The sequence below is a fragment of the Argopecten irradians genome, chromosome 1, assembly GCF_041381155.1.
Source record: "Argopecten irradians isolate NY chromosome 1, Ai_NY, whole genome shotgun sequence".
Classification (NCBI taxonomy): domain Eukaryota; kingdom Metazoa; phylum Mollusca; class Bivalvia; order Pectinida; family Pectinidae; genus Argopecten; species Argopecten irradians.
The window spans coordinates 65,263,181-65,288,598 of NC_091134.1; the positions used below are offsets into that span (position 1 = coordinate 65,263,181).

A 25,418-nucleotide genomic window follows, 5' to 3' on the forward strand; every position below is an offset into this window, starting at 1 on the left:
TTAGTACCCTGGGCCTTCTGGTTATTAATATATAGAGAAGAAGCTGTTTGAATGAAAAGTTTACACACGGTGGACGGTGCACGACGACAGACAGAGCATGATGACTATAGGTCATACACCTGAAAATACATATACACCCTAAGTTTTATCATTGAGTCATTCATACTCCTTGTTTTTATTCTTTGATTGAAGATGGAAGGGTTGGATGTCATATAGAATGAGTTTATTGCCTTAAAGATGGTTACACCCATAACAGTTAGAAGACTTATTTACACATTTCAAATCAAAGGTAATATTTTTTCTGGAATTTTAGTTATTACATCCTACCATGAACAGACGTCAAAACAAGGATTAGCTATGGATATAAGGATTGTAATTTGATAAAACATGAATGAAGTCATCACTTTTATAATTAATCTCAAATTTATTGAAACATTCGTGACATAAGATATTTATTCAAACGGCAATAAATCGTAAACTTAATTGAATCCCTTTGGGAAATAATATACTTAGTTGGTAACAGTACATTTTTGTTGACTGTTGCCATGGTTACTACGATGTGATTGGTGGAATTCCAAGATGGAACTGGTGTATAATGGCTTCGCGTGTAACACTTGGGACGAACAGGAAGTAATCTGAAAGTAAGTAAAATGATCAGTTGCTTCACAACAGACATTTTATATCCAAAACAAATAAAACAAGAGCATAGTGTAATGTAACTTTAATGATTAAATCATCATGGAAGGTGGTCTTCATCCTTCACCAAAAAGATATTTCTGCTTTTTCTTAAGAGTGCAAAAATGATTCTACAAAAGATTCCCTGTCATGGATAGAAAATTGTTCCACTATTTGAAAACAAATTGGCTCAACTCATTTTTTTTAGTGTTGGGTATGAAGTGATCATGGGTTACATCCAGTATGGCGTAACCTGTTACCAGGATAAGATAAAGAGACATGTGATACATCCAGCTTGGTGTTACCTACTACCAGGATATGATAAAGAGACATGGGATACTTCCAGCTTGGTGTTACCTACTACCAGGATATGATAAAGAGACATGGGATACTTCCAGCTTGGTGTTACCTACTACCAGGATATGATAAAGAGACATGTGATACATCCAGCTTGGTGTTACCTACTACCAGGATATGATAAAGAGACATGGGATACTTCCAGCATGGTGTTACCTACTACCAGGATATGATAAAGAGACATGGGATACTTCCAGCTTGGTGTTACCTACTACCAGGATATGATAAAGAGACATGTGATACATCCAGCATGGTGTTACCTACTACCAGGATATGATAAAGAGACATGTGATACATCCAGCATGGTGTTTTCTACTACCAGGATATGATAAAGAGACATGTGATACATCCAGCATGGTGTTACCTACTACCAGGATATGATAAAGAGACATGTGATACATCCAGCATGGTGTTTTCTACTACCAGGATATGATAAAGAGACATGTGATACATCCAGCATGGTGTTACCTACTACCAGGATATGATAAAGAGACATGTGATACATCCAGCATGGTGTTACCTACTACCAGGATATGATAAAGAGACATGGGATACTTCCAGCTTGGTGTTACCTACTACCAGGATATGATAAAGAGACATGGGATACTACCAGCTTGGTGTTACCTACTACCAGGATATGATAAAGAGACATGTGATACATCCAGCTTGGTGTTACCTACTACCAGGATATGATAAAGAGACATGTGATACATCCAGCATGGTGTTACCTACTACCAGGATATGATAAAGTCCAGCTTGGTGTTACCTACTACCAGGATATGAAAAAGAGACATGGGATACTTCCAGCATGGTGTTACCTACTACCAGGATATGATAAAGAGACATGTGATACATCCAGCATGGTGTTACCTACTACCAGGATATGATAAAGAGACATGGGATACTTCCAGCTTGGTGTTACCTACTACCAGGATATGATAAAGAGACCTACCTCTGCCACCACATAGTCTCCTGGTTTTAGGTGACCGTCTGCTCCAGCCCCTGATAATATCACCTTAGTATTACCATCGTTCCGGCCAGCCATATCGTCACTTGATCGTTTACTTACCTATGTACGTGTATAAATATTACAGATAAAAATCACAGCTTCATGTAACTTTATGTTAACTCAGTCATTTATAGGGAATAATTTCTAGTGAATGGGTCAAAAATGTTCACATATATTGCCTTGAGCTCTTCAGTGTGATCATTAAGAGTTGAAAAATCCAAGAATTGATTTCCAGTCTAGTGCTGGTTGATATAAATGAAAAAACTGTACTGCAATGTCCTGAACTTTTAAAGAAAATTGTTTTCTTTTAAAATATACTTCTAACATTCAGTTTTATAATAACCAAACCTGAATAAGTGTGAATGACTTCACACATCTGCTTTTGAACCAAACGGTCTACAACGGACATTCACACACAATAAATCAAATAATTATAGTCAGATGACTTACAGATTCTACTAGTACCAATTGTTCCTGGCCAATCTGAGCCTGGTTTCTCTTTAATGCTCCCTCCCTAAACACTGTGCTGATCTCAAGATGACGACGTTTCTTATCCTCATCAGGAACATCATCCTGAAGCTTGTGGTGGGCATGTGTCTTCTGTAACATAAAACAATGATCCATATTACTGCTAATGATACACTAGTTAACTTTTTAGCATGTTAAAGTTACACATTAAAATACATATTAGTTTCACACATTAAAATACATATTAGTTTTAACAAAATAAAAATGTAAATAAATCTTACACTCCTCATACTGTAAGGGAACATGTACGCGAAGTGGTACTGTACGATGTTCATCAGGGACAGGGTATCTTCATGGTCGGACTCAGTCTCACCACAGAACCCCGCGATAAAGTCGCTCGACAATGACACATCTAAAACAGACATCGCAACAATTACTACAGACAAGGTATTAGTTTGTGTAACAGAGGTCCCAAAAAATTATTACTACTGGGCAAGGTATAGTGTGTGTAACGGAGGTCCCAACAATTACTACAGACAAGGCATGGCGTGTGTAACGGAGGTCCCAACAATTACTACAGACAAGGCATAGTGTGTGTAACGGAGGTCCCAATAATTACTACAGGCAAGGTATAGTGTGTGTAATGGAGGTCCCAACAATTACTACAGACAAGGTATTAGTGTGTGAAACGGAGGTCCCAACAATTACTACAGACAAGGTATTAGTGTGCGTGTCGGAGGTCTCAACAATTACTACAGACAAGGTATAGTGTGTGTAACGGAGGTCCCAACAATTACTACAGACAAGGTATAGTGTGTGTAACGGAGGTCCCAACAATTACTACAGACAAGGCATAGTGTGTGTAACAGAGGTCCCAACAATTACTACAGACAAGGCATGGTGTGTGTAACGGAGGTCCCAACAATTACTACAGACAAGGCATGTGTGTGTAACGAAGGTCCCAACAATTACTACAGACAAGGCATGGGTGTGTAACGAGGTCCCAACAATTACTACAGACAAGGAGTGTGTGTAACGGAGGTCCCAACAATTACTACAGACAAGGTATAGTGTGTGTAACGGAGGTCCCAACAATTACTACAGACAAGGTATTAGTTTGTGTAACGGAGGTCCCAAAAATTATTACTACAGGCAAGGTATAGTGTGTGTAACGGAGGTCCCAACAAATACTACAGACAAGGCATGGCGTGTGTAACGGAGGTCCCAACAATTACTACAGACAAGGCATGGCGTGTGTAACAGAGGTCCCAACAATTACTACAGACAAGGTATAGTGTGTGTAACAGAGGTCCCAACAATTACTACAGACAAGGTATAGTGTGTGTAACAGAGTCCCAACAATTACTACAGACAAGGTATAGTGTGTGTAACGGAGGTCCCAACAATTACTACAGACAAGGTATAGTGTGTGTAACGGAGGTCCCAACAATTACTACAGACAAGGTATAGTGTGTGTAACAGAGGTCCAACAATTACTACAGACAAGGTATAGTGTGTGTAAGAGAGGTCCCAACAATTACTACAGACAAGGTATAGTGTGTGTAACAGAGGTCCCAACAATTACTACAGGACAAGGTATAGTGTGTGTAACAGAGGTCCCAACAATTACTACAGACAAGGCATAGTGTGTGTAACAGAGGTCCCAACAATTACTACAGACAAGGTATGGTGTGTGTAACAGAGGTCCCAACAATTACTACAGGCAAGGTATAGTGTGTGTAACAGAGGTCCCAACAATTACTACAGACAAGGTATAGTGTGTGTAACAGAGGTCCCAACAATTACTACAGACAAGGGTGTGTGTAACAGAGGTCCCAACAATTACTACAGACAAGGTATAGTGTGTGTAACGGAGGTCCCAACAATTACTACAGCAAGGTATATGTGTGTGTAACGAGGTCCCAACAATTACTACAGACAAGGATACTAGTGTGTGTAACGGAGGTCCCAACAATTACTACAGACAAGGTATGGTGTGTGTAACAGAGGTCCCAACAATTACTACAGACAAGGCATAGTGTGTGTAACGAGGTCCCAACAATTACTACAGACAAGGCATGGTGTGTGTAACGGAGGTCCCAACAATTACTACAGACAAGGTATAGTGTGTGTAACAGAGGTCCAACAATTACTACAGACAAGGCATGTGTGTGTAACGAGGTCCCAACAATTACTACAGACAAGGTATAGTGTGTGTAACAGAGGTCCCAACAATTACTACAGACAAGGCAAAGTGTGTGTAACGGAGGTCCCAACAATTACTACAGACAAGGTAAAGTATGTGTAACAGAGGTCCCAACAATTACTACAGACAAGGCATAGTGTGTGTAACAGAGGTCCCAACAATTACTACAGACAAGGTATAGTGTGTGTAACAGAGGTCCCAACAATTACTACAGACAAGGTATAGTGTGTGTAACAGAGGTCCCAACAATTACTACAGACAAGGCATAGTGTGTGTAAGAGAGGTCCCAACAATTACTACAGACAAGGTATAGTGTGTGTAACGGAGGTCCCAACAATTACTACAGACAAGGTATAGTGTGTGTAACGAGAGGTCCCAACAATTACTACAGACAAGGTATAGTGTGTGTAACGGAGGTCCCAACAATTACTACAGACAAGGTATAGTGTGTGTAACAGAGGTCCCAACAATTACTACAGACAAGGCATAGTGTGTGTAACGGAGGTCCCAACAATTACTACAGACAAGGTATAGTGTGTGTAACAGAGGTCCCAACAATTACTACAGACAAGGCATGGTGTGTGTAACAGAGGTCCCAACAATTACTACAGACAAGGTATGTGTGTGTAAAGGTCCAACATACTGATGGTGTGTAAGAGGAGGTCCCAACAATTACTACAGACAAGGCATAGTGTGTGTAACGGAGGTCCCAACAATTACTACAGACAAGGTATAGTGTGTGTAACGGAGGTCCCAACAATTACTACAGACAAGGTATAGTGTGTGTGTAACGGAGGTCCCAACAATTACTACAGACAAGGTATAGTGTGTGTAACGGAGGTCCCAACAATTACTACAGACAAGGCATATGTGTGTTAAGAGGTCCAACAATTACTACAGACAAGGATGTGTGTGTAAAGAGGTCCCAACAATTACTACAGACAAGGTATAGTGTGTGTAACGGAGGTCCCAACAATTACTACAGACAAGGTATAGTGTGTGTAACGGAGGTCCCAACAATTACTACAGACAAGGTATAGTGTGTGTAACAGAGGTCCCAACAATTACTACAGACAAGGTATAGTGTGTGTAACAGAGGTCCCAACAATTACTACAGACAAGGTATAGTGTGTGTAACAGAGGTCCCAAACAATTACTACAGGAGTCCAAACAATTACTACAGACAAGGCATAGTGTGTGTAACAGAGGTCCCAACAATTACTACAGACAAGGTATAGTGTGTGTAACAGAGGTCCCAACAATTACTACAGGCAAGGTATAGTGTGTGTAACGGAGGTCCCAACAATTACTACAGACAAGGTATAGTGTGTGTAACAGAGGTCCCAACAATTACTACAGACAAGGTATAGTGTGTGTAACGGAGGTCCCAACAATTACTACAGACAAGGTATAGTGTGTGTAACGGAGGTCCCAACAATTACTAAAGACAAGGTATTAGTGTGTGTAAGAGAGGTCCCAAAAATTACTACAGACAAGGTATTAGTGTGTGTAACGGAGGTCTCAACAATTACTACAGACAAGGTATAGTGTGTGTAACGGAGGTCCCAACAATTACTACAGACAAGGTATAGTGTGTGTAACAGAGGTCCCAACAATTACTACAGACAAGGTATGTGTGTAACAGAGGTCCCAACAATTACTACAGACAAGGTATAGTGTGTGTAACGGAGGTCCCAACAATTACTACAGACAAGGTATAGTGTGTGTAACGGAGGTCCCAACAATTACTACAGACAAGGTATAGTGTGTGTAACGGAGGTCCCAACAATTACTACAGACAAGGTATAGTGTGTGTAACGGAGGTCTCCCAACAATTACTACAGGCAAGGTATAGTGTGTGTAAGAGAGGTCTCAATAATAACTACAGGCAAGGCATGGTGTGTTTAACAGAGGTCCTAACAATTACTACAGACAAGGTATAGTGTGTGTAACAGAGGTCCCAACAATTACTACAGACAAGGTATTAGTGTGTGTAACGGAGGTCCCAACAATTACTACAGACAAGGCATGGTGTGTGTAACGGAGGTCCCAACAATTACTACAGACAAGGCATAGTGTGTGTAATGGAGGTCCCAACAATTACTACAGACAAGGCATGGTGTGTGTAACGGAGGTCCCAACAATTACTACAGACAAGGCATGGTGTGTGTAACGGAGGTCCCAACAATTACTACAGACAAGGCATAGTGTGTGTAACGGAGGTCCCAACAATTACTACAGACAAGGCAAAGTGTGTGTAACGGAGGTCCCAACAATTACTACAGACAAGGCATGGTGTGTGTAACGGAGGTCCCAACAATTACTACAGACAAGGCATGTGTGTGTAACAGAGGTCCCAACAATTACTACAGACAAGGCATGTGTGTGTAACGGAGGTCCCAACAATTACTACAGACAAGGGATGTAATGTGTGTGTAACGGAGGTCCCAACAATTACTACAGACAAGGCATAGTGTGTGTAACGGAGGTCCCAACAATTACTACAGACAAGGCATAGTGTGTGTAACGGAGGTCCCAACAATTACTACAGACAAGGCATGGTGTGTAACGGAGGTCCCAACAATTACTACAGACAAGGTAAAGTATGTGTAACAGAGGTCCCAACAATTACTACAGACAAGGCATAGTGTGTGTAACAGAGGTCCCAACAATTACTACAGACAAGGCAAGTGTGTGTAACAGAGGTCCCAACAATTACTACAGACAAGGCATGGTGTGTGTAACAGAGGTCCCAACAATTACTACAGACAAGGCATGTGTGTGTAACGAGGTCCAACAATTACTACAGACAAGGCATAGTGTGTGTAACGGAGGTCCAACAATTACTACAGACAAGGCATAGTGTGTGTGTAAGGAGGTCCAACAATTACTACAGACAACAGACAAGGCAGTGTGTGTAACAGAGGTCCCAACAATTACTACAGACAAGACAAGGAGTGTGTGTAACAGAGGTCCCAACAATTACTACAGACAAGGCATAGTGTGTGTAACAGAGGTCCCAACAATTACTACAGACAAGGCATGGTGTGTGTAACGGAGGTCCCAACAATTACTACACAGACAAGGCATCCACAATTACTGAAGAAACAGAGGTCCCAACAATTACTACAGACAAGGCATAGTGTGTATAACAGAGGTCCCAACAATTACTACAGACAAGGCAATGTGTGTGTAACAGAGGTCCCAACAATTACTACAGACAAGGCATAGTGTGTGTAACAGAGGTCCCAACAATTACTACAGACAAGGATAGTGTGTGTACGGAGGTCCCAACAATTACTACAGACAAGGCATAGTGTGTGTAACAGAGGTCCCAACAATTACTACAGACAAGGCATAGTGTGTATAACAGAGGTCCCAACAATTACTACAGACAAGGCATAGTGTGTGTAACAGAGGTCCCAACAATTACTACAGACAAGGCAAGGTGTGTGTAACAGAGGTCCCAACAATTACTACAGACAAGGCATGTGTGTGTGTACAGAGGTCCCAACAATTACTACAGACAAGGCATAGTGTGTGTAACGAGGTCCCAACAATTACTACAGACAAGGCATGTGTGTGTAACAGAGGTCTCACTCAACAATTACTACAGACAAGGCATGGTGTGTGTAACAGAGGTCCAACAATTACTACAGCAAGGCATAGTGTGTGTAACAGAGGTCTCACTCAACAATTACTACAGACAAGGCATGGTGTGTGTAACAGAGGTCCCACTCAACAATAATTACAGACAAGGCATGGAGTGTAACAGAGGTCCCAATAATTACTTCAGACAAGGCATGGTGTGTGTAACAGAGGTCTCACTCAACAATTACTACAGACAAGGCATGGTGTGTGTAAGAGATATTCCAACAATTACTACAGGCAAGGTATGGTGTGTGTAAGAGAGGTCTCAACAATTACTACAGACAAGGCATGGTGTGTGTAAGAGAGGTCTCAACAATTACTACAGGCAAGGCATAGTAGTGTGTGTAAGAAAGGTCTCAACAATTACTACAGACAAGGCATGGTGTGTGTAAGAGAGGTCTCAACAATTACTACAGACAAGGCATGGTGTGTGCAAGAGATATTCCAACAATTACTACAGGCAAGGTAAAGTGTGTGTAAGAGAGGTCCCAACAATTACTACAGGCAAGGCATAGTGTTTGTAAGAGATATCTAAATAATTACTACAAAATAAATTTTCGAAACAGCCAAATCACTGACACTTCATTCATACACATCTGGGGTTTACATTAACAGATGATGCAATATGGAATCAACACATCCACAACATATATGAAAAATCTTACACAAAACTCAACATTCTTCGCTACATAAAAACTAAAGTCAGTAGGAAAACATTACTTTTGATATATACAGCATTTATTAGGCCAATTTTTGAATATGCTGACATTGTTTGAGATAACTGCACCCAACAATCTACTGAACTTTTAGAATCCATTCAATTAGAAACAGCAAGAATAATCACAGGCCTATGATCAGGCACTTCTCATATTAAACTTTATACCGAACTTTGTTGGGAATCCCTGGCTGCTAGAAGAGAGAAACAGAAATACATCATGATGTATGTAAATTAATGCACGAACTTTCCCCACATTACTTACAAGACATACTAATTCCTTTTACTAATAATCCTAATGAAAACTACTATTCTCTCCGTCACACTAGACAATTTAACCCCCAATATGCAGGTCTAACAGTTACTATGACAGCTTCTTTCCATTCATGTGCCGCACTGTTAATACCTCTGATACAAATCTCTTTAACTCTCCTACACTTGCAAGATTTTAACTTTTATTAGACAAAGATAAAGTAACTGATATAATATCAGTTCAAATTTTTAAATCAGAAGGGGAAAGGAGGGCAAATATCATTCTTACGCAACTTAGAAATAATTGTAGTGATTTAAATTTTTTATTTACACCATGATCATCTAATTGATAACCCTTCATGTAGTTGCTCTAATCCATTAGAAACAGTTTCTCGTTATTTTCTTGAATGTCCCCTTTTCAATGATTCCTGCAATGAATTACTCCAAAACCTGAATAGGTACACTAATACACATAATCATATTAGTATTGACATATTTCTTTACGGATGTCCTGATTGTTGATATATTCATATGAAAGTCTCAACGTTTTAATCTTTATAAGATACAGTAAGCCTTTATATTGACCTTTGGACTTATTCATAGAATACTTTTCATATTAATCAAGTACATGTAATTTTGTAAAATCCTTGAAATAGTTGGAAACTAGTGGGCAATATTGCTGTGTTTCTGTGTTAATAAACTGACTTTCATTTATTTAGTTTTTGATTCTTTACAACAGTTAATAAGTTATCATATTATTATATTTCTAAACTTAAAATAATTAATTCTGTATAATTCAAACAATAAAAGTTTGGATGGTTATGACCTGTGCAATAATGCATGTGGACCTTTTGGTCAATCCACCTAACTGTATATTATCCCATAAAAATGTTATGTCTCATATATACATATTTAATATGATACATTATATATATAAGTAAAAAGAACCATGTCCATGTGATGGTTTCCATATACTTAAAAAGAAAACACAACTATAAAACAGTTCCCCCCCCCCCTAGCTTTCTCGCTTTCTCGGCTCATGCCGGTCTTCAGGGGTTTCATGAGCCGAGAAAGCGCTAGGGCGGAAAAAACTGTTTTATAGTTGTGTTTTCTTTTTATGTATATATATATATATATATAAGTAAAAAAAAACATGTCCATGTCCATATTTTTGACTAGAAAAACACCCTGCTTTAATTGACAATCGAGTAAGTAAAAACTTTATTTTGGAAGCTTTGAAAATAGTTTTGATTAGAAATATGTTTTATTTTGATAATTCATATTATCGGCAATGTAAAGGTACAGCGATGGGGACAAACGTTGCCCCTACATATGCTACTTTGGTTCATGGTTACCTAGAGGAAATGCTTAACAGAAACATCGGGAAAATAGACAATGAACAAGCTGAGTATTTAAGAAGATTTTTGGATGATTGTTTTATAATCTGGAAATCAGATAAAGATGTAAATACATTATTTCAAGAACTTAATAAGCTACATCCAGCTGATATACAGTACACAATGGATTCTAGTACAGTAAAACTACCGTTTTTGGATATATCTGTACATATCAAAAATGGTGTAATCACTACTGACTTATATTGTAAGCCGACAGATTCGCATAATTATCTTGATTTTTATTCAAATCATGCAAGGCATGTAAAGCTAAATATCCCCTTTAATTTAGCGTCCCGTCTAATCACAATCGTAAGTGATAAAAGTATTTTAGCTAAACACTTAGATAACTTAGTTTTTTATCTGCGCAAACAGCATTATCCACAAGAAGTTATAGATTACGGAGTTGAAAGAGCAAAACAAGAGGCCAAGAGGGCCTGTATCGCTCACCTGGTTTGTAATGCAAAGTAATGTTCTGAATACAGGTTCATTGTTTCTTTTCTAAAGGAATTTTAACATTAACCTCAAAGTCCCCTATTGGGCCCCACCTCTCCTGCCCCCAGGGGGTCAGAGCCAAAGTTCTGTTCTCCTTCCCCCAAGGATGTTTGTGGCCAAATTTGGTTACAATCCATGCAGAACTCTAGGACAAGTAGCGATTTATAGGATTTACCTCTATTTCCCCTATTGGGCCCCGCCCCTCCTGCCCCAAGGGGGTCAGAGCCAAAATTTATACAAGTTCTGTTCCCCTTCCCCCAAGGATGTTTGTGGCCAAATTTGGTTACAATCCATGCAGAACTCTAGGACAAGTAGTGATTTATAGGATTTACCTTTATTTTCCCTATTGGGCCCCGCCCCTCCTGCCCCCGGGGGGTCAGAGCCAAAATTTATACAAGTTCTGTTCCCCTTCCCCCAAGGATGTTTGTGGCCAAATTTGATTACAATCCATGCAGAACTCTATGACTAGTAGCGATTTAAAGGAAATGTTGACGGACGGACGGACGACAGACGACGGACGCCGCGTCATGACATAAGCTCACTGGCCCTTCGGGCCAGGTGAGCTAAAAAGAAGGACCTATTCATTTAAGGAAACTGAATAAAGTGGAATCAAAAGCAATATAATACCTTTTGTCAGTACTTTTAATCCCAACAACTACAATATTTTTTCAATTGTAAAAGGTTGTGAAGATTACATGAAAAATAGCGACAGAATGAAATTGATTTTATCTAACAAGAAAATAAAAAATTGCAAGCGTCAACCTAAAAACTTTAAACGTATTTTATGTGCGTCAAAATTTGATTAAAAAATTCAAGATACTTCCGTCACTAAATGTATGCAAAAGCATTGCAAAACATGTGATATTATTATAGAGTGTAAAAATTATACATTCAAAAATGGTTTTCATTTCAAAATTAAAACTAATATGAATTGTACATCCAAAAACGTCATATACGCACTTATTTGTAAAAAATGCTCAGATTTTTATATTGTTCAGACAGGAATGGAATTGAGAAAGAGAGTTACATTACACTGACAACAAACCAAAACAGATCATCTCAGATATTTAACACTAAACGAACATTGTCATATGTGTGCTAATGATAACTTTTTATTTTACCAATATATCAAATGTCTAATGCAGATCTTTAAAGGCCCACAACCTTTCCGAAACGGTTTTAAATTTTTAAAATGGGAATGTAAAACAAGATCGATAATTTTGTAGAGTTGCAAAAATTATTAACTTACCGTTAATACTACATTTATCATCACCTTCTGAACGATTTGATTAAAATAAATAAAATGTTTATTTTCATAACGCGGGTCGTATTATGTTTCCCGCCGTCGTCCTAAATACCGGGCGGTAGTTGACTATCACTGCGCCAGACGGCAAAACAGCGAATTGACTCTCCACTGTTTTCATATATTACGCAGGAAATCTTGCATATGTTTGGTGTCGTAACCTTATTTTAGGTCAACGGTATGCATTTTCTGATGTTATTAATGTTTTTAAGATACCTTTATATTTTGCTCCGGAAAGGTAATGGGCCTTTAAAAAAGAGAAAATAAAGAAATGTCTTTCATTCAACTTATGAAACCTGTGCTAAATTCAGAATGGGACAAAGGAATTAGTTTTTATTTTGTCCTCATGTTTTTGTTAGTTTCTTCCAGAACATTTACAATATCTTTATGTACCATGTTATGACGTAATCTTACTATGAAGTCATTGTACTATGACGTCATGTTTTACAAATAAAAGAATTCAAACCCCTGAAGACCAGCATGAGCTGAGAAAGTGCTAGGGCGGAAAAAACTGTTTTATAGTTGTGTTATCTTTTTATATATATATATATATATACTTAAACTTTTAAAAGACGTTGTGCATCAGTAGATATTAAGAAACAAGAGATCCCAGAGGGATCTTGGCGCCCACCAAAGAATGATCTATGTCTGACAATGGAAAGATGGATCTTTTCTCTACTTTTTAAACTTTTTCAAACATATACTACACATAAAATTTGAGACGGATTGCTTCAGTACTTTCTGAGAAATAGCAGTAACAAACTTCAACTATCAAAATCCAAGATGGTTCCTTGGCGGTCATCTTGTTGATGATCGGTCCCAAATCGCAATATGCACATCTAGGGCCCTAGGGGAACCTACATGTGAAATTTGAGAATGATCCATTCAATACTTTCTGAGAAATAGCGATAACAAACTTTAAATATCAAAATTCAAGATTTTGGAAAATCCAAAATCCTGGCGGCCATCTTGTTGACTGGTCGGTCCCAAAACACAATATGCACAACTTGGTCCCTAGGGAAACCTATATATGAAATTTGAGACAGATCCCTTCAGTACTTTCTGAGAAATAGCGAGAACAAACTTTAAATATCAAAATCCAAGATGGCTGCCTGGTGGCCATCTTGTTGACTGATTAGTCCCAAAAGGCAATATGCACAACCAGGTTCCTAGGGGAATTCGAATCTACATATGAAATTTGAGACAGATCCCTTCAGTACTTTCTGAGAAATAGCGATAACAAATTTTAGCTATCAAAATCAATGATGGCTGCCTGGCGGCTATCTTGTTCATCGATCGGTCCCAAAACGCAAAATATGCACAACAAGGGCCCTAGGGGATCATACATATGAAATTTGAGAAAGATCCCTTCAGCATTTTCTGAAAAATAGCAATAACAAACTTTAACTATCAAAATCCAAGATGGCCGCCTGGTGGCCATCTTGTTGACAGATCGGTCCCAAAACGCAAAATGCACAACTAGGTCCCTAGGAGAACCTACATATGAAATTTGAGACAGATCCCTTCAGTACTTTCTGAGAAATAGCGATAACAAACTTTAGATATCAAAATCCAAGATGGCTGCATGGCGGCCATCTTGTTCACCGATCGGTCCGAAAACGCAATATGCACAACAAGGGCCCTAGGGGAACATACATATGAAATTTGAGAAAGATCCCTTCAGCATTTTCTGAGAAATAGCGATAACAAACTTTAACTATCAAAATCCAAGATAGCCGCCTGGCGGCCATCTTGTTGACCGATCGGTCCCAAAACGCAATATGCATAACTAGGTCCCTAGGGGAACCTACATATGAAATTTGAGACAGATCCCTTCAGTACTTTCTGAGAAATAGCGATAACAAGAATTGTTAACGGGCGGACGGACGGAAGGACGGACGACGGACCACGGACAAAAAGCTATGATGGTGGGCTAAAAAATATATCAACAAGGCATTCCTCTTCGCTAACGTTTTCAGGCCTTTCAGGCCATCTTCAGGCGATTGTTTATTTACTTAAAGTAAATATACAATCGCCTGAAGATGGCCTGAAAGGCCTGAAAACATTAGCGAAAAGGAATGCCATGTTGATAAACTTTTTCCTATATATATATATATTGGTATTATGATCACTATATCCTCATGTTTAGATTATAATTGTGTGTAAGGTGTGTGTTATGGTGTGTCTGTCTGTGTTAAACCTGAGTTACCTCCCCTGAATGTTATTGTATTTTTTTCATTTCAAAAATATTAATGTAACAATATATATATGTAGATATTATAACTGATTTATATATAAACACTCCATCCACCAATGGAGAGAACTTATATAGGCCTAGCCTGTTGTTCCATCCTATTGACTGTACCATCAATATGTCAATAAAATTTGTTGAAATGAAAAAAAAATTACTACAGGCAAGGTATAGTGTGTGTAAGAGAGGTCTCAACAATTACTACAGGCAAGGTATAGTGTGTGTAAGAGAGGTCTCAACAATTACTACAGGCAAGGCATAGTGTGTGTAAGAGAGGTCTCAACAATTACTACAGGCAAGGCATAGTGTGTGTAAGAGAGGTCTCAACAATTACTACAGGCAAGGCATAGTGTCTGTAAGAGATATCCCGACAATTACTACAGGCAAGGCATAGTGTGCGTAAGAGATATCCCAACAATTACTACAGGCAAGGCATAGTGTGTGTAAGAGATATCCCAACAATTACTACAGGCAAGGCATAGTGTGTGTAAGAGATATCCCAACAATTACTACAGGCAAGGTGTGGGTAACCTTGTCTGGAATGGAAGTCAGGACGTTCATGCAATGATAGAGTTAATCTGAAACACATAGGCTGGTTGTTAAAGGCTAAATAGCTCAGAAATTAACTGTGAACCATATAAAATAGTCATGTAGTGGTGATTTTGGGGATTTTTATAACCTGGTATGATGTCCCAGATATGGTGTACGAGCTCCAGGTAGGACTCTCGGGTGTATCCTCGTCTCATGGCCTTTAGGACAGATGTACTACCACTCTGGGCAGGCAGGTGGATTTGATTACAAATGTTTGGTCGCTCCTTCATCATGTATAACACCTATAAAAACAAACCAGATGTACCAAACTTACTCAAACTATTTCACAAGCATATAATGAATGCAATATTTGTAAGGAAAAACCATACAGAGTATGATTTTTTTTTACATGGGTTTATCATAATACCATGCAAAGCTAGGATTTCGAAAGATACACATTTTCCTGAAAATAATACAAATCCTCCAAAGAATAAAGGATTAAGGGGAGGTAATCCTAGTTCACCTTCAAAAGCTTCGTTATTATTTAAACATGACTTCAATGGATTGTTCCATATGTCAAATATTTAGTATATTACCTGAAATAGAATAAAATGTATTTAATAATTTCTTAACTCACCTCATCAGGGAAGTCTTTAGGGTGAGGAGAGGTAAAACGTATCCTTATTTCTGGGTTCACTCTAGACACTGCATCCAACAAATCACTGAATCGACGACCTCCCATTTTAGGTTTGTAAACAGTTTTAAACCCTGAGCTATTTTTTGTTGGAGAATTTGTATCAAATCCCCCATAATATTTTGACTCAGACTTGTCTATATAGCTATTTACATTCTGTCCGAGGAGAGTGACTTCTTTTAACCCCTGAAATAAACAAATTTTGCATAATCATATATATCATATGTTAGTTAATAACTCAGGTGTCCTAATAAGATAATAATCCTGACTATACAAATGTCCTGATTACACAGTTGTCCTGATCATAAAAGATTTTAATAAAACAAGCATATTGACTATACAAATGTCTTGACTACATTTATGATTTGATTGGAAAACTGGACAAAAAAAGTAGACAATTATTCTGATTAGACAGATGTCCTGACTATACAGTTGTTCAGATCACAAAGACGTCCTGATAGAACAAGTCATATATCACATACAACCCTGATTACAAGGATACAGTGTCAAGGATAGAACAAGTCATATATCACATACAACCCTGATTACACAGTGTCAAGGTTTGTTTATACATTGTAAGTAAAGTTAGGGAGATTTCATCATCATAATAATTAGATTAAGGTAGTGACTTAAGCCAATCAATAAACAGGTATCTGGTTTCCCAACATCAATATTCCAGGGGTTACTATCACTGTCATTATACCCACACCTGTCATAGCAAAACCGAAGACTCTGTGTCAGCCAACAGATGAGACAGGTAGCTACAGTTTGGTCCTTTTATGTACATCAAATGAATTAAATAATGGTACACTGTGGTTGACTGTGTGGCTTTGAAGTATCTTTAATCTTCAAAGAAAGGTTCAGAAGGCCTGTGATTGGTCTATCTTTTTCTCCTAAACTGCTATCAAAATTGCTAAGACATATTCCAGAGGTGGATGTAACAACAGTAATAGTAACTCCTCGGTTATCGAGGATGGTATTCCTGTACAAAGTTAATTATCATGAAAGTAACCAGTATTAGGAGAATTAATGGGTGTCATTCATGTTAATTCAGTCTAGCATCATCTCCCTTAATTCTTTATAGTAATATGTGTGCCTTCTATCAATATATTTTCAGGAAACAAACCATTTACAGATGTTGTTGATTTTATATTATAAATGGTTTACTTCTGCTTGTAGAATTGATTGTAGAACATAACTGTTCGTACCTGGACTGATAACGCCTGGATTTCCTCAACTATAGATGTGATAGGACGACTCCTTTCTCTACCTCTAGTAAACGGTACAATACAATAGGTGCACATGTTGTCACAGCCTCGCATGATAGATCTGGGAAAAAATTGGCCCTCTTAATGTGCAATTGATCATTTTGAAAACAGAATACATGGAATCTCAAAATCAGCAACAAATTCACCCCGTAAATCATATGGGTGATGTAACTTACACAAAAGCAGAAGGTGAATCTTTCTTCACTCGCACTGGCATAACATCAGCATAAGTCTCATCAAATGAAAGCATCACATTCACTGTAATGAAACAATCATATCTTTTTTTATTGAGAAAAAGAATACCATATCTTGCAAACATTAAACATGTGTGAATACACAGATATCTGGAGTGTTACAGGTACCTCATGATTTAAGCTGCACATTTTATTGCAATTAATGTGAACCAACTTTCTTCCATAGTTTCTAAATTTTGTGATGTTGGTTTCAAAACATTTTTGCGGAGATTAAGTTTCACAGAATTAAAATTGAATAGAAAAATCTTTAATTCAATTGAGCAAGAATATCAATTTGTAGAGATCAAGTTACATTGATTCTAAAATTTGCTAAAATAAATAAGTTGGTTGACAGTAGTTTATGTTTAACAGAACAATAAATTACCACACCGAAACAAAAGTCCAACAGAACTATATTAGAATGAAACAGCAATTTATATAGGAAGTTGTTTGTCTCAACCAAACAAGAGGCCCAGAGGGCCTGTATCGCTCACCTGGTTTGTAATGCCAAATAATTTTCTGAATACAGGTTCATTGTTTCTTTTCTGAAGGAATTTTAATATTAACCTCTAAATCCCCTATTGGGCCCCACCCCTCCTGCCCCCTGGGGGTCAGAGCCAAAATTTATACAAGTTCTGTTCCCCTTCCACAAAGGATGTTTCTGGCCAAATTTGGTTACAATCCATGCAGAACTCTAGGACAAGTAGCGATTTAAAGGATTTACCTCTATTTCCCCTATTGGGCCCCACCTCTCCTGCCCCCTGAGGGTCAGAGCCAAAATTTATACAAGTTCTGTTCTCCTACCCCCAAGGATGTTTGTGGCCAAATTTAGTTACAATCCATACAAAACTCTAGGACAATTAAGTAGCAATTTATAGAATTTACCTATAATTCCCCTATTGGGCCCCGCCCCTCCTGCCCCGGGGACCAGAGCCAAAATTTATACAAACTCAGTTCTTATTCTCTCAAGGATATTTCTGGCCAAATTTGGTTACATTCCATGCAGAACTCTATGACTAGTAGCAAATTAAAGGATTTACCTCTATTTCCCCTATTGGGCCCCACCCCTCCAGCCCCCGGGGGGCCAGAGCCAAAATTTATACAAGTTCTGTTCCCCTTCCCCCAAGGATGTTTGTGGCCAAATTTGGTTACAATCCATGTAGAACTCTATGACAAGTAGCGATTTAAAGGATTTACCTCTATTTCCCCTATTGGGCCCCGCCCCTCCTGCCCCCGGGGGGGGGGGGGGGGGGGGGGGGGGAGCAAATTTGCTCCCAGGGGGAATTAGTCAGAGCGTTAAGGAAAAGGCCCGCCCGCCGGGGGTTTATACAAGTTCTGTTCCCCTTCCCCCAAGGATGTTTGTGGCCAAATTTTGTTACATTCCATTCAGAACTCTATGACAAGTAGCGATTTAAAGGATTTACCTATATTTCCCCTATTGGGCCCCGCCCCTCCTGCCCCCGGGGGGGGGGGTCAGAGCAAATATTTATACAACTTCTGTTCCCCTTCCCCCAAGGATGTTTGTGGCAAAATTTAGTTACAATCCATGTAGAACTCTATGACTAGTAGCGATTTAAAGGATTTACCTCTATTTCCCCTATTGGGCCCCGCCCCTCCTGCCCCCGGGGGGTCAGAGCCAAAATTTATACAAGTTCTGTTCCCCTTCCCCCAAGGATGTTTGTGGCCAAATTTGGTTACAATCCATGTAGAACTCTATGACAAGTAGCGATTTAAAGGATTTACCTATATTTCCCCTATTGGGCCCCGCCCCTCCTGCCCCCGGGGTGTCAGAGCCAAAATTTATACAAGTTCTGTTCCCCCTCCCCCAAGGATGTTTGTGGCCAAATTTGGTTACAATCCATGCAGAACTCTATGACTAGTAGCGATTTAAAGGAAATGTTGACGGACAGACGGACGGACGGACGGACGGACGGACGACGGACGCCGCGCCATGACATAAGCTCACCGGCCCTTCGGGCCAGGTGAGCTAAAAACCAAATCAAAATTTAAATTATTTAAATCTACTGTCTTTAGATTAATAGAAGTATCATCATTGTCCCGTGTCAGTCTAGTGACATTTGTTTTAACCAATGTTTAATTAGGAGTTCGAGGGCTGTACCAGCAGCTTGGCCAGTGGATGTGACATCCAGGAGGCGTGGCAGATCTTTGTAGGCATCAGGGCCACACACAATGTCTACTTGTTTATCTTTCTCTATGATCTCCTTCTTCAAATTCTCAGCCATACACCCTGAGAAGAACATAAGACCTTTTCATTGGTTACATATAGCAATGCTGCATAATTCTTTGAACATAAGAAAATATCAACAACTTTCATAGTCTTCTCAGTGAGGAATTGTACATAAAGGAAAGAAAGGGTTGATTTGATTATGAACTGAAGAATAAGGCTGATGTCTGTTGTTCAATCTGTTTTCTTCACAAAAATTTTGTTTGTTTTAATCAAATTAAACTGAAGAATAAAAGACATAATATTGTTATTTTACCTACCTAATATCCCAATTTTCATAGAAGATCTCTTCTTTTTCAAAGATTTGTAATATTCCAAACGCTTCCAGATTTTCTGCTCAGCACCTTCTCTGATAGAGCAGGTCATCATGAAAAGAACGTCAGCCTTTAAAACGATAAATAGAATATAAAAGTATCGTAGAACAATGCCTTATTAACATGTCTTTCTTTACCTGCTGTCCTGTAATCCCTGAGGTAATCAACAGACTATATCATACTGATTTCCGACATATCTATTTTATATGACTTTTATAAAAGTATTTTCCATTCCTTTCCCACCTACCTATTCAAACATTCCCTGTCTTAAACATTTCTTAAGAGATTTTTTATAGTTCTACTATTATATTTTCCAAGAATTAATCGAAACTTAGGGATATGGCATATAACATGATTTATTTACCTGTTCAGGCATATGCTATAACTTCCTTCCTTTTGTATATGACATCAAACTTATCTTATATGAATAATTTTAAAGAGGAAGTCAAGATCAATTACAACTAATATTGAAGAATTGGAATATCATCCTTGAACAAGAGATCCCAGAGGGATCTTGGCTCCCAGCAAAGAATGATCAATGTATGACAATTCTCTGCTTTTCAATCTTCAACTATCAAAATCAAAGATGGCGGTATGTCAGCCATCTTGTTGACAATTGCTCCAAAAATGTATTATACAAATTAAGGGTCTATTTGGATCCTATACATATGAATTTTGAGAATGAGACCTTCAGTATTTTCTGAGAAATAGCAACCTTCAACTATCAAAATCCAAGATGGTGGCTGGTCGGCCATCATGTTGACCGATCGGTCCCAAAATACAATATGCACGACTAGGGCCCTAGGAAGACCTAAATATGAAATTTGAGAAAGATCTCTTCAGTAATTTCTGAGAAATAGCGATACCAACCTTCAACCACCAATATCCAAGATGGCGGCCGGTCGGCCATCTTGTTGCCAAATTGTTTCAAAATGCAATATGCACAACTAAGACTCTAGGGGATCCTACATATGAAAATTGAGAAAGATCCCTTCTGTAATTTCTGAGAAATAGCGGTAACATCTTTAACTATAAAAATCCACGATGGCGACCGGTCTTGTTGACCGATTGGTCCCAAAATTCATTATTCATAACGTTAACTAGGGCCCTATGGGAAGCTACATATACAAGAGATCCAAGAAGGATCTTGGCACCTATCAAAGATTGATCTACATATATATGTATGTCTGACAATTGTCAGATGGATCTTTTCTCTACTTTTCAACCTTCAATTATCCAAATCCAAGATGGCAGCCTGTCGGCCATCTTGTTGACTGATCAGTCCCAAAACACACTATGCACAACAATGGCTCAGGGGTCCCTTCCGCACTTTCTGAGAAATAGCGATAACAAGAATTATTAAAAGATGGACAAACGGACGGACGGTCGAAGGACCACGGACAAAAGGCGATTTTAATCAGATGGTGGGCTAAAAATGAAAATGAAAGAGATCTTTCATCCAGGAGGCCAACTTTCATTGTATACATATATTGTATAGATTGTGTAAATCTGTACTTTATAAGCTTAAGGATAATTGCCACAAAGCATCACTGAAATCCCCCCAGTAGTTTAGGAGAAGTAGCTGTTTAATTGTTTTGTAACAAAGGGGTATAACTATGAAAAAAGTGTAAATTATACATATCTATATACTGTATAAGGTTGTGGAGTATTACCATATCTACCATCAAGTATCTTTGCAAAGTGCCATTTTTAGTATACATATTGTATACATGTTTTTTGGTGGGTACAGTAGCCATTTTTAGTATACATATTGTACACGTGTTTTTTGGTGGGTACAGTAGCCATTTTTAGTATACATATTGTGCATGTGTTTTTGGGTGGGTACAGTAGCTATAGGAGGGAGAAACAGACAATATTTTACTTCAGGTCCAAATTCTAGTGTGTGTTTATGATATAAATAGTATTCATTCAGATCAATGTGGATGCTTACATGTACAGTAATGACCTTGTGTAATTATCATCATTTTTCTGAATGATGTGGGTAATGATATATATATAATGTTATGTTTGATATGTAATAAGAGGATATATGCGATAACACTGATTATGATATTAAAATACACATTGTGATGAAATTTTTGATGAGTTATTGATGATGATATAAAATAATCCAGTGATTATATTTTTGACATAGTGATGATGATGCAAATTGAATGATGATGTGCATAACTATAGCTATAGTAACGCTGTTTATTGAGTGGTGATATAGATAATCAAATATAATTTTGCTACTGTGGGATATGATGATTACTGAATGATGTTGCATATTGATCATGAGTGGGTATATGACTATATGTATGATGATATATATATATATATAATGATGAATGACTGAATGAAGATGATGAATGATTTGTGTGCTGATGTCTGGTGTAACTTTTACATACTGAAAACTTTTGAAAAATAAAAAAAAAAATTAAAAAAATCTTATGCTAGGTTTACACTATGTTCCCGGCGACCACGGTAGCCCCATTTGCCCGAAACGTGGTGCGCCATGGAATTTTGGCTATTTTTGCAACTGTTTTCAAGTTGAGCTAGGTTTTGTGAAGTTTTGCCACGGTCTTTTACGGATAACGTGGTGGACCGTGGATATAGGGGAAAGTTCTGTTCCCGGAGGTTAAAGGAACACTACGGCTTTAGCACGGTTCATCAAGGATACCACTACGTTCTCTCTAGGCCTGTTACGATCTGATGAGGTCTGCTACGTTTTACACGTTTTGATCGGACTCCAATACGTTTTTCACGGTCCGCCAAGGCTTACTAGGATGAAAGTCTGATGCCGGGCTTTTTGGAGCAACTGAAACAATATTTATTGCCGAAAATGTCATTTCAAACACGTTTTAATTACAAAATTTGTTAAAAGTATATTTGGTATAAATATATAAATATTATAGCCAAGTGTTTCTACGCAAATATATTTTTTTCTGTACTCATTTAATCTGCCTTTTGCAATAATGGCTTTGGTATAATTTGAGGGTTTAAATGTGTTTGATAATGACTATTCCTATTTATTAATACAAATAATTCAATGAAGTAGCAAATATGTACCAGGCCAGGCAATGATACTCTTATCATATTTTGCTTGCAACGTAAGACCGTAATAAGACATAACAAGCCGTATCACGTCGGACTTTCAACCGCAACAAGCCGTAAGATGCCTTGTCAGAACGCATCAAAAACGGTTTTCATCCACCTTGGCTTGCCGTAAAAACCTTGAAAACCCTGGACAAAACGGCACGAAACGTGCAGCCAATCTGCATCAACCGTGATCAAACGTGGAAAAAACGCAACAGAATGTCACAAAACTTGAAATCACCGTGAGATTCTGGGGAACGTGCTTGCTGCCCGTTCCACCACGGACCGTCTTGAAGTTCTGTTACAGCCTCTTACGCACTGTTACGTTTTGTTACGTCAATCCCGTTTTATTACGCCCTATGGCGTTCACCATCTGTACTGTGACTGCCGTGGCAAATTTTTTGACAGTTTAAAAATCTGGCACGGCATCTACGGTAATCACGATCGCTCACGTTTATCTATCACGTCCTTCTGCGTTGTCTCGCGGTCACCACGTTTTGTCCACGGTGGCCTGAAACGGGGCTGCCGTGGCCGCCGGGAACATAGTGTAAACCTAGCATTACAGTTGGCCATGAGACTTTCCACTGACTCTATGATTGTCTGCATAATGGTATTTTCAGTAGAAAATGCACTGTATATATGTTTTAATCAATGTAAGTTTCAGGGAATTCCAGGACGCAGGTTATCTGTGTCTCTGATGCACAAAAACGCCTAGGTACTCCTAAAATAAAATGATGGGAGTCCTTGGGACTCAATATGGAATGAATATAAAATGAAAATTACAGGTCAATTAGATAAAATAGAAGCAGTCTATTTTTTCAAAATCATATACAGTTACCTACATTAAAAGATACGTTTTCTGGTACAGCATTAAAAGTCTAACAAGATCTTCAATAAATTTTAGCAAAAAGTCTCAAATATTTTTAAAAGGGACTCGCAAACTTCAAACCTGGGACTCCGAATGTTGAAACAGGAGGGAAATCCCTACAGTATCAATTCATCAATAGCAATATACCTTTGTCAAATCATTTGTCATGACAAATCCGTTTTTCTCCAAGATTGCCATTGCTATTTCTGTGTCGTTCACATTCATCTGACAGCCATAGGTTTCAAAATAAACTGTAAACAAAACAAAGCATATACATGTACATAAATACATATACACTGTACAATGTATCTGCATGTCCCTCATGGGGCCGCGGTGGCTGAGTGGTTAAGATGTCCCGACATATTACCACAAGCCCTCCACCTCTGGGATGCGGGTTCGAATCCCATGTGGGGCAGTTGCCAGGTACTGACCGCTGGTCGGTGGTTTTTCTCCGGGTACTCCGGCTTTCCTCCACCAACAAACCTGGCACATCCTTACATGACCCTGGCTGTTAATAGGACGTAAAAATAAACAAACCAAAGTATCTGTCCTAAAACAACATATTGTTTTTCAAGGTTTGGGTTTAATTAGTCTAACACCCTATTAATACCCAGGGTCATAATCATTTAATAATGTACCAGGTTAGTTGGTGGAGGAAAGCCAGAATACCCAGAGAAAAACCACCGGCCAGCGAATGGCCGAATACCCCACATACAATGTAGACTTAAACTCGCGAGTTGCACCCACAGGTGGAGGGCTTGTGGAAATATGTCACTCGGCCCATTTATGTATTTCAGTATTACCATAACAGGCTTCCATATAATTTCATATATATAGCCAAGGACGTATATGAAAAAATATATAAATCCTTGATATATCATACTTATCTAATGTACTTAGCTCATATAGGGTAATCATTGCGTGTTGGATGAAATCAGACGTCGTTACCTTTCCTGGTTTCCTTGTGCATTTGAATAGGAGCATATGGGACGTCTTCAGTATCGTATGTGTCAAGGTCGGGATAAGAAGCTTTAGGTAAAAAAGACTTGAAGGGGAGTGGGTTGTTGACCAATCGATTCCCTGAAGATACTCCAGGACCTTTGCTGTTTATGTCAATGTCATTAGCACAGTGCTTATTTCTTGTTGTTGTCAAATATCTGACTGGATCTCTTCTACAAGGACAGGTGAAAATATCTGCATTCCGTCTCAGTAATTTTCGTAGACACCTAGCGTTGTGCGATGCTGCCATTGTTATATAATGTCTTGCTCGTTTTCCATAATCTCTTCAAGTGCAAAGTGGAAGTTGTTTGAATGTGGAACCTCTCTGTCGTCATCATAGGATTTGTGCACTTTTTCGGAATGCCTCGTATAATAAAATTGCTCATGGTCTTTT

General features: G+C 38.5%; 1 protein-coding gene across 1 annotated transcript; it reads right to left on the minus strand.

Annotated features, from left to right (window-relative positions):
- Nucleotides 1–404: 404 nt before the first annotated feature.
- Nucleotides 405–25,366, minus strand: LOC138305568 (mitochondrial tRNA methylthiotransferase CDK5RAP1-like). Its single transcript, XM_069245879.1, has 12 exons — nucleotides 24,974–25,366; nucleotides 24,173–24,276; nucleotides 20,008–20,131; nucleotides 19,622–19,750; nucleotides 17,446–17,527; nucleotides 17,210–17,330; nucleotides 15,945–16,187; nucleotides 15,456–15,609; nucleotides 2,791–2,921; nucleotides 2,492–2,641; nucleotides 1,985–2,101; nucleotides 405–635 (listed from the first exon to the last, which is right to left on the minus strand). Exons 1-12 carry the CDS (start codon nucleotides 25,272–25,274, stop codon nucleotides 510–512), a joined length of 1,782 nt encoding a protein of 593 aa, XP_069101980.1. The 5' UTR covers nucleotides 25,275–25,366; the 3' UTR covers nucleotides 405–509.
- Nucleotides 25,367–25,418: the final 52 nt, after the last annotated feature.

Coding starts and splice junctions, on each gene's coding strand:
- LOC138305568 (XM_069245879.1), bottom strand. CDS start 25,274: ATGGCAGCATCGCACAACGCTAGGTGTCTACGAAAATTACTGAGACGG. Junction 24,277..24,973: donor GCACAAGGAAACCAGGAAAG/GTAACGACGTCT, acceptor TTTTGTTTACAG/TTTATTTTGAAACCTATGGC. Junction 2,922..15,455: donor TATCTGGGACATCATACCAG/GTTATAAAAATC, acceptor TGTCTGTTTTAG/ATGTGTCATTGTCGAGCGAC.